This window comes from Cololabis saira, chromosome 1, assembly GCF_033807715.1.
Source record: "Cololabis saira isolate AMF1-May2022 chromosome 1, fColSai1.1, whole genome shotgun sequence".
Classification (NCBI taxonomy): domain Eukaryota; kingdom Metazoa; phylum Chordata; class Actinopteri; order Beloniformes; family Belonidae; genus Cololabis; species Cololabis saira.
Genome location: NC_084587.1, coordinates 19,248,467 through 19,259,271, shown reverse-complemented (window position 1 = coordinate 19,259,271; position 10,805 = coordinate 19,248,467). Strand labels below are relative to the sequence as shown.

General features: G+C 36.9%; 1 protein-coding gene across 1 annotated transcript; it reads left to right on the top strand.

Moving 5' to 3' along the window:
- Positions 1–2,885: 2,885 nt before the first annotated feature.
- Positions 2,886–10,549, top strand: primpol (primase and polymerase (DNA-directed)). Its single transcript, XM_061730465.1, has 14 exons — positions 2,886–2,919; positions 4,943–5,213; positions 5,314–5,408; positions 5,510–5,648; positions 5,924–6,071; positions 6,172–6,268; positions 6,387–6,514; positions 6,772–6,934; positions 7,019–7,116; positions 7,508–7,594; positions 9,672–9,780; positions 9,862–9,938; positions 10,053–10,099; positions 10,216–10,549. Exons 2-14 carry the CDS (start codon positions 5,040–5,042, stop codon positions 10,432–10,434), a joined length of 1,581 nt encoding a protein of 526 aa, XP_061586449.1. The 5' UTR covers positions 2,886–2,919; positions 4,943–5,039; the 3' UTR covers positions 10,435–10,549.
- The last annotated feature ends 256 nt before the right edge of the window (positions 10,550–10,805 follow it).

Below are 10,805 nucleotides of genomic sequence, written 5' to 3'. Positions count from 1 at the left end.
CAGGCTCTATTAAAAGGATATCTTTGGACAGATATCTGCAAGTGAACATGCAGAATCTGCAAGCAAATTTCACAGTTAAAGACACTGGAGTCATTCTTGTTTTCATTTGTATTCTGAGGAGTATGGATCAATCACGTCTACTGGCATTATATCAATGAGCATTGCAAAGAAAAAAAAAAGAAAACTTGGCCAGAGTATCCATCACCAGGATATCACTTATCCAGATATCCGGTGCGAAAAGTCAAAGCCAAAATTATGTTGTTGCCTCATGAGACGGACTTGTACAAAACCTCCCAGATTTCCTTTTTCAAGTCCTGACAGCAGGCAGCACCCACAAAAGCGATGGAGGTTTGTCTAACGATTTGCCAGTAGGGCAGCTAATGAATGAACAGCAGCAGTGTCACAACCCTGTTCCTGTCCGAGTGTGAGTGGTTGTTTGTCTTTATGTTGCTCTGTGACGGACTGGAAGGTTTTTTTGTTTAGATAATGGATGGATGGATGGATGGATGGACGGACGGATGAGGAGATATATATACAGTATATATGTATATATATATATATATATATATGTATATATATATATATATATATATATATATATATATATATATATATATATATATATATATATATATATATATATATATATATTTCTTTTTTCATCATAGGTACACTTCATCTATGAGAGACAGAATAGGAAATCACATTGTAAGATTTTTACTGAATGACGTGACACATTCCTGGGTAAAATAAGTATTTGGTCACCTACAAACAAGCAGGATTTCTTGCTTTTCACAGACCTGTAATTTCTTTAAGAGGCTCCTCTGTCCTCCACTCGTTACCTGTATTAATGGCACCTGTTTTAACTGGTTATCAGTATAAAAGACACCTGTCCACAACATCAAACAATCACACTCCAAACTCCACTATGGCCAAGACCAAAGAGCTGTCAAAGGACGTGAGAAGCAAAATTGTAGACCTGCACCAGGCTGGGAAGACTGAATCTGCAATAGGTAAGCAGCTTGGTGTGAAGAAATCAACTGTGGGAGTAATTATTAGAAAATGGAAGACATACAAGACACTGATAATCTCCCTCCATCTGGGGCTCCACACAAGATCTCACCCCGTTGGGTAAAAATGATCACAAGAACGGTGAGTAAAGGTCCCAGAACCACACGGGGGTCCTAGTGAATGAACTGCAGAGAGCTGGGACCAAAGTAACAAAGGCTACCATCAGTAACACACTACGCCGCCAGGGACTCAGATCCTGCAGGGTCATACGTGTCACCCTGCTGAAGCCAGTACATGTCAAGGCCCGTCTGAAGTTTGCTAGAGAGCATTTGGATGATGCAGAAGAGGATTGGGAGAATGTTATATGGTCAGATGAAACCAAACTAGAACTTTTTAGTAGAAACACAACTTGTCATGTTTGGAGGAGAAAGAAAGCTGAGTTGCATCCAAAGAACACCATTCCTACTGTGAAGCACGGAGGTGGAAACATCATGTTTTGGGGATGTTTTTCTGCAAAGGGACCAGGACGACTGATCCGTGTAAGAGAAAGAATGAATGGGGCCATGTATGGTGAGATTTTGAGTGAAAACTTCCTTCCATCAGCAAGAGCATTGAAGATAAACATGGCTGGGTCTTTCAGCATGACAATGATCCCAAACACTTCATAAGAAACATTTCAAGGTCCTGGAGTGCCCTAGCCAGTCTCCAGATCTCAACCCCATAGAAAATCTATGCCAACAAAGGGTCTATAACAAAGTATTGAGGTGAACTTTTGTTATTGACCAAATACTTATTTTACACTATAATTTGCAAATACATTCTTTAAAAATCAGACAATGGGATTTTCTGGATTTTTTTTTTTTTTCATTTTGTCTCTCATAGTTGAGATATACCTACGATGAAAATACAGGTAGGCAATATCTCATCTCTTTAAGTGGGAGAACTTGCACAATTGGTGGCTGCCCCACTATATATATATGTATATATATATATATATATATATATATATATATATATATATATATATATATATATATATATATATATATATATATATGGCTATAGAAAATAATGAATAGAACACTCTAAAATGTATCAATTATTGATTGATTTGTTTTTTGTAACTTGTATCAATCTACATTCTACAACAACAACAACAACAACCTGACAATAAATATACATACCGGAAAATAATGTGCAATATCATTCACTGCAACGTGCATAAATAACATCTGTAAATATCCATCTATCCATCTGTTTTTCTTTTTTTGTATACTAGTATTTTTTTATTTATTACTATTTTATTCTCCTTCTTATTCTTCTTATTATTATTGTATATACTGTTTATAGTGTTTTTTATTATTTTTATTATTATTGTGTAATATTGATGCCTCTTGTGTTTTGCACTATCCCCTTTGCTGCTGTAATCTGGAAATTTCCCCTCTGGGGGACTATTAAAGGATTTCTTATCTTATCTTATCTTATTCAGAATTTTTGATTATGTTTTATTAATGCTCTTAAAATATTTTCAGTGAAATATTATGTAAAATGGATGGATGGATTGTGTAAAAAGTAAATAGTGAAAAGAAAGGTGAATATTTTCACCTTTATTTTGAAAAGTAATAAATATCCTGCAGCTGATCTTTGGATGATACCATCTAGTTTATAGGGGACACTAATAAGTTAGCCCAGACGGCCTGAACTTTAAATACCCTCATCTAATGTATTTTTTTACAATTGGGCTGTAGTCTATTGTTAATAAATGTATTTGTATGCTTAAGTACACTTCACAGGTATAAATTGTAAAAGAAAATATGTTCACAACCAGTGTTGTCACCCGTCACGATTTCTATGTGTGACCGGAAACAGCACAACTTCCGCTTCCAGAAGCGCCAAACAAGAAAAGAGGTTTGTATGTATAAACTTTAAAATTAACTATAAATACAACTATCAGCATGTGCTATTGACTAGACTACGCCAAATAAGAAGCACAAAATGCTAGTATGTTAGCTATGAGATGATGACAGATGATTCTGTGGACTAAAGTCATCGATAAAGGCTGAACCAGAATCAGATACTAAAGTTGAGGTCAGTACTTGTTAAGTAGTTTACACATATTCATTTACTATGAAGAAAAAACAGACTTTTCTGTGTTGTAATGTCGGTCAAGTTTCAAGAAAAATCCATATTAGGAAGAAAAGGTCGACATTGTTTATTTATTTATTTATTTATTTACTTATTTATTTATTTGTCTGCACGCATATTTATGGTTAATGCAATGTTGGTAAGAACCTAAGGCATATATATATATATATATATATATATATATATATATATATATATATATATATATATATATATATATGCACATAAAATAAATATATGTGACATATTAAAAAAAATATATCATATGTATTTTATATTAAAAATGTGTATATATATATATATATATATATATATATATATACATATACAAACCCATTTATATATATATATATATATATATATATATATATATATATATATATATATATATATACACACACAGGAAAGAAAAAAGAAAAAAAACATTGTTTAATTTAACCAAGATCAACACTCTGTGACTTCAACAAAATTATGTTTAATTATGTTTTTTTGGCGTTAAAATCATGTCCAAAAAGTAGATCAGTTTACTAATACAATCAATCATTTAGTTCTTTATAAACTGTGCCCATTTTTTAATCATTGTTACTGCGTGTGCGGACCAGAGGTATATCACTGCATAATTAGTTTGAAATAACAAAAATTACTGTTTCTTTCTCCAAACATGGACCTTTGAAGGTCGTCATATACAATTTGCATAGAGGTAGGAGAGTCTGCACAGCTTTTCAAAATATTGGTGAGCGTCATTTGCCTGACCTGTCACAGATGCTGTCTTAAAGTGTTTAAAGCAGTATTTTCTGCTTTTATTTTCAGAGTTGCACAATGGTGTGATTTTAAACTGCCACCCAACAGCAGGGACCAGACCCTTGTCACTACATGCTTAATTTGAAATAACAAAGTGCAGATTCTGATTTATCCTTCCTGCATGTCAGAGAATAATGATGGAAACGTTATATTATGTTACCTCATAGTAAAAAGGTTTCTAATTTGAATCTTAGCCGGAACTTTTCTGTGTCCATGTTTTCCCTGAACCATCTTCAGGGTTTCCAGCTTCCAAAAACATGCATATCAGGTTGATTGAAGTTATCAATTGTCCGTTGAGCGTATGTGAGCGTGCATGGTTTGTCTCTGCATGCTGTGATGAGCTGGTGGTCTTTCCCCATCATCTCATGGGAGTGTAATCCCACCTTGAACAGGAAAAAGACCAGAAGATGGATGGGTTTTCACTTTTAAGTTGCACATTAATGTGAATAGTTTGTTTTTGAAAACAATAATTTCTAAAAAAAAAAAAGAAAAAAAAAAGAAGATGCACATTCTTCCTTTTTACATTGACTTTACTCACAGCAAACTAGTTGCAAGTGAACTCCCTCTCACTCCTCAGTGGATCAACTTTCTCTTAAGTGCTGTAATAAAATACAAACGAGTAAAACGGTCTGAGAACCTGATTCAGCCCCTGGACCATCTCAGTCTGGTCCTATGTAAATAAAAGTGATAATTAAAAAAAAAAGACAAGCATTTTTTTACATCTTTTATACGTTGACTGTAGCAGACTGCAGCTTGCTTTCTTTGCAGTGACAGTTCAGTAATCCTGCAGTTTTGATGCTTAACATCTGTTATCAGTTTTTGGGGTACAACTAACTGTCTGCAGGAAGGCTGTGACTTTCCCTGAATTGTCCTTTTTTTTTTTTTTTACAAGATGTAGACTAGTTTGTATTCTGTATTAATTAAAGCATATTACACTAATATCAATATACAATGTTTTTAATCAATTAATCCATTTATTTTCCAGGTTGAAAGATGATGGTGTAACAGAATACTGTGCAGAAATTCTAGTTACACTTAGCTGAATAAAAGATAATTTATACCTGGTTAATAAGCGCTTGAGGATGAGCAAGTGGGGAGACCGGGTGAAGAAGATTGAGCAGCTCGCTCAGTCTTTCCAGCAGCATCCTCTGACGACGCGCTACAAACCTCGCCTGTGGCCGTGTGAGCCCTCTTCTGTATGGAAACTCTTCCCTCGTCAAAGTATGGCAATCAGCTTTGCTCAGAGCTGCAAAGAGGTACACAAGACACCGCACTACCACATAAGCGAATCCTGTAGCGCTTACATCCCCTGTTTAATCAGAAAGCAATTGATATTTATGTCTTGTATATTTCTAGGGTGTACATGTTTTTGCTCTTGAAAAGGAAGAGGCGGCTCAGGGTCAGCGGATCTATCTGGTTACCAGTTATAGCGAACTGTGGCATTACTACAAGTAAATATCAGTTCTACATTTCAAAATGAGTTGAAGCTTCATTTGTGGTTCGTAAAAACGAGACTAATCAATTAGTGGCCTCACATCATCATTTGTCCCAGAGCGTACCCTCACTCCTTGATGCATTGTTATGAGGTGATACCAGAGGGGGCTGTCTGCAAGCTTTACTTCGACTTGGAGTTCCACAAGCCTTCAAATGAAGGGGTTGATGGGAAATCAATGGTCACTTTGTTTATCCAGGTAGGGAACTTCTGTGTCCTGATTCACCATTAAACATATTGTTTATCATATTTACATTTAGAGCCTTGCTGTTTGCTGGCTATCCTTTGTACATTTTACTATTACTGTTCTTCATTTGATTTTCATTTTTTAGATTTGAAACTGACATGTGGCCTAACATCTGGGTGTATTATTTGTCACATACTCTGTTTTTTGTTTTTCTTAACCGAATATGAAGATGCAGAATTTACAGTGTTTTTTTTTTGTTTTTTTTTAAACAAAAATGTGTTTCACAGTTTGTCTGTGATGAGTTGATGGACGTTTACGGGATTGACTGTTCTGTGAAAAACGTCCTGAACCTGGACTCCAGCACAGAGGAGAAATTCAGTCGGCATCTTATCTTCGTGCTACAAAATGCTGTTTTCAAAGACAACATACATGTCGGTAAGTTCACCTCTACATGCTATCAACCGCCTGCCTTTTGTACCGTTCTCCAATATAAATGATTCATATAATCTACCTGTATTTTTTTCTTATTTATTAGGCAGGTTCGTCCACGGCATTCTTCAAACTATTCAGAGCAAAGTCAAAAAAGCAAGTGGAAAAGGGATGAACGTCCTCACAGAAGACGAGGAAACCTGGTCTGGTATTATGGCCTTGTGAAAGCCCATATTTGTTATTCTTTTTTGTCCTTCTATCATCACGTTGTGTCATTTTTCCTAAATGTGCTGACGGTAAAACATATGTTGTTCCTGAAAGGAAGCCTGCAAAGGCTGATGGAATATCTGAGAGTCCACATATGAAAAGGCGTAAAAAGGAGGAGAAAGACCTCAGCTTCCTCCTGATAAAAAACAAGGACGGCCACAACGGTCTCTTCGTTGACGTTGGTAAGACAAACTCGTGTTATATTTGGCCTGTTTTTTTCGTTTTGTTTTTTTTCAACCTGTAGACACTTGACGTTATAGAGGTGACATATTTCTAAGTTTGTCTTGATAAGGGATATAAACATTAAAACAGGTTTAGTTTACTTGAATCACTGCATCAAATAACTTTCCAAATGGATTTCAAGGGGGTTCACCTCATAAAAAATAACCCTCATTAGTGCATATCTGTAGCTTTTTATTTTTATAATTTACTCAAACAGGTGTTTACACCAAGAATAGGAATTTCCGACTGTACAAGTCTTCCAAAGTGGGGAAGAATGCTGCGTTCACTTTGGCAGAAGACAACACATTTATTGCCAAAGCAGAGAAGGGAATTTCTCCTGAACAAGGTGTCTTTCTGGCATCCTTGGTGTGTAACGTGAGGTATGTTATGCAACTCTAACTAACTCTTCTTTGTGCTGAAATGATCTTTTCCAAACTGCAAATCTTATTCCCGCATGTCATCAGTTTCACAGGTCAGAGAATACTTACATGGGACATCCCAGAAACGAATGAGCCTGATACCTCGGCATCTTCTTGTCAACAGGATTCAGCTTCACCTCAAGGTAACGCTGAGCAAATATCGGCGTTGTTCATCTAAACATGTGGCGTGTCAGTTTACAGTCTGCTTATCTGTGATGTGTGCTCTGCTACATTATCACAGATAAGAAGACTGTAAACTGACACGCTGTTATTATTACAGCGGAGATCTTTGATGGCACTATATGGGAATTACCCCAGGGTATTGATTGTTTGATTGCACTTTTGTGTTTAAAAACAGTTTGCACATCAGCAAACATGCATGCCAATGTTAATATATGGGTTAGTGACCAAAATGTGTCGATAACTGGAATTTAGTTTGCATATGGTATAAGTATTTTTAGTAACGCTACTCTGGTCGTTTTTAGTCAGAATACGTTTGATTCATGAAACCTTTTTCTGCTACGTTACTGACAGGCATGTTTTCTGGCTGTCTATCGTCCCCCCACCAAGAAGTGGACAACTTTGTGTTCACTCTGGTCAGAAAGGACGGAATTCAAGGAAGTAAGTAGTGTTATAGATTTCTGCATAGCTTGATAATAAGGATTGAATGAATTTTGAAGTCAAATGAATGAAGTTTATTCAGTCATGACAACAACACAAAACACAACACCAAAAAAACATTGTGCACAGCATTAACATTTCATACAAAACCAAAAATGTGTTGAACAATGACTGAAAAGGATTAGGCTGAAGCAAACTGCTTATAAAAGCCTATCCTCTATTACCAACTTTCTTTTTGTGGCTACCAACCTCCAGAAAACCAAAAAGAGAATAGAAAAGCAAAGAAACAACAAAAGGCAAAGAAACAATAGAAAAGCAAAGAAACATTAACAGATAGTCAATTGCACTTATAAGCTTCAAAAATAGCTTTACAAACCATTTTCTTAAAAACAAAAAGAGAATGACATGTTTTTAAATTTATGTTGGCATCATTCCAGAATTTAACTCCAGTAATGGAGACACATCTCCTTTTCATACCTTTTTTTTTTCTAGCTTTTTGTACAGTGAAATTGCAGACACCTCTAATATTTTCTTTATTTTAAAAGTTTCTCTAAGGTAAACTTGAAAGGACAAAGCTACTGTATTGGACTATTGTCAATGAATGTTTTCAGGCTGCCTAACACTGTTTGATCTTGGGCTGTCATGAAAAAATTCGGGCAGATCTTTTTCATTGTACGTCTGAATCAGCCTCATACAATGTGAGCGGTTCGACTCCCGTTACACTGGTCCTGCCACCAAAGACTTTCCGATATAACTTTTACGGACAGAGCCAGATGTCCTTTGATTCTGTCTACTGACTTGCTGATTAAAATATAACTTAAAATGACGTATTAATGCCACCCAGCGGAATGCCTTTGGGGAAAACAAAAACATGGAAGTGTGTAAGAACACAAATTTTACGAGACTCTGAGGAGGTATAAAACTTGGTAGAGCTGAACTGAGTCAGCTTCTTCGCCTGAATCATGACCGGGTTTTATGTGTTTTCCATCAGTACGTGTTGATGACGCAATCCTTCATCCGTACACATCAGGTCATAGCCTATGACTCAAGGTTAAGCAGATTCGAGTCATACAGTGTGAGATGTGATCTCAGACAACTGCAGAACATGTGTCATGAAAGGGTGTCGAGCTCCAGCTTGCATGTACGATGTTTCAGTGCGTCATCACACCCTGAAACAAATGACTCATTAACAGACTTGTGCAGACCTGGAAGCTGATAATGAGCCGTTTTTTTTTTTTTTTTTTTCCCCTTTTTTCCCTTATAAATATCAACAGTCATGTTCCATTACAGACCTAAATGTGTACTAGTCGGTGCATATCAATAAATATATGTGCAATGATGCGCGTGTCTGTTGTTCAATACAACTGCGTCAGACCAATCATTGACACAAGGTGCTCTGATCCAGACGGGGGTGAGTTGGGAACAAACTGTCACACAATGTCGAGAGAACGAGACAGATTCAGGAAATTTCCATCAGGGGAATGAAAAAAGAAAAAAACTAAAGAAAATGGAAGAGTTTAATGCCTCTCTGAAAGGCTTGTTTGATAAATTTGTTACAAAAATCACCGATCTGACCAGGTCTCAAGCAGCCGTGGGGCCCCGCGTTGAGGCAAGCCAAATGATGATGAGGGGAAGGTATCCAGTATTTTGCTAATTGGAGAGTTAAAATTGCACATATAGACACCTGATCCGACCCGAAAAACCCAAAAATTTCGTGCGCACTCGCTACGCTCACGCCAAGGGCCCCCCCTCGGCCATTTCGCACAGGGCCTCGCAAATCTCCCAGACGCCTCTGTATGGTTACACTACAGTTTTGCCCATTTGAAAGCCACCAAAAGTGCATTTAAAAGAATTATCTTGCATAAATGATTTTATGTAGATGATTGGCTGCTGTGTTTGTGTGCTCAGTCTTGAGATTGACTCTTCCCTGTATCTTTATTGATGATAACACAATGAGATCTCTTTTTCTTCTAACTTAAGTCCATATTTGTGTTGGAGTATACAGGTATGAGCTTTTTATGCAAATTGTGTTGTTTATGCAAATCCACCATCAACCTGACTTTCACAAACTCAACAGACATAAGAAGATGGAACTACTTTGCTGCAGAGCAACTTCTTGTCTATGACATTGCCAAATACCGCTGGTGTGAACACGTGGGACGGTTCCATAAAAGCAACAACATCATGTATGTACTGTATGTTTCATGTTCTGAAGGCCATTTGTAGGTTCTTCGTTCTGTCTGACTTGGTCTCGTCCTGCTCCGCAGGATTGTTGTGGATTTTAAAGAGGAAGTCTGGTACCAGAAGTGTCATGATCCGGAGTGCAGGAACTTCAGGTCTTCAAGTATGTTATGAAGCATAGTGACTCATATTTAATAGATTTCATGGAAACAAACTGCATTAGGTTAAAGAAATTGCAAATTCCTTCCAATAAAAGATTTCATTTTTATTGTTTCAGGTTATCCACTCCCACAGGAGATCTGCGTGAGCTACATCCTGAAACTGGTTCGTTCATTTTAATCATCAGTTGCTAAAATGCTAAGAAATCCCGAAATATTATCTGCTAAAGATGTAAGACGTTGTGTTCTTTACAACATGGAGTGTCTCCTGTTCAACGACAGGATGAGGAGGATCAGAAGTACTTAATGGACGACGCCGGCAACTTTGAACCCAGTCAGGGGACAAACGGAGCAGCGCAGCGCACACTGGAGCCTCCTGGTGGGTGGGGAGATGAACGAGAAGACCGGGACTATTTGGAGGGTCTGGATGACTTTGAGCAAAACAGCGGGGAGATCTCGGACCAGCTTCTGCTCACGTGTGCGGCAGACTTGGATTCGTAGTAGAAGATGAGGTTTGTTATTTTGCTGTGTGGCTTCAAAGATACAGATAAGACTGTAGGAGCAATTTTAAATATAATTATCTTTTTCATTCTAAATGCGAAAGGCTCACTTCTGGTTGGCAGGGTTGGGGAAAACAGACCAAAAAAGCTTTCACTGATTTATACTTTTTATATAGGTGCAGAGTTTTCACTTTTGTTGACAAGTTTCAATACAAGTTCTGTTTATGAAAACCAGAGTGCCATGAGCTCAGTTTCAGACAGAACGTTCAACAAACTCTAAAATACTGGCCTGCATGTGAACTATTGTAGGTTTGTGTTATATCTAAGTTATCGGAGCTTGAAAGTTGAAGGTGATGTATGAAAACAATTCAA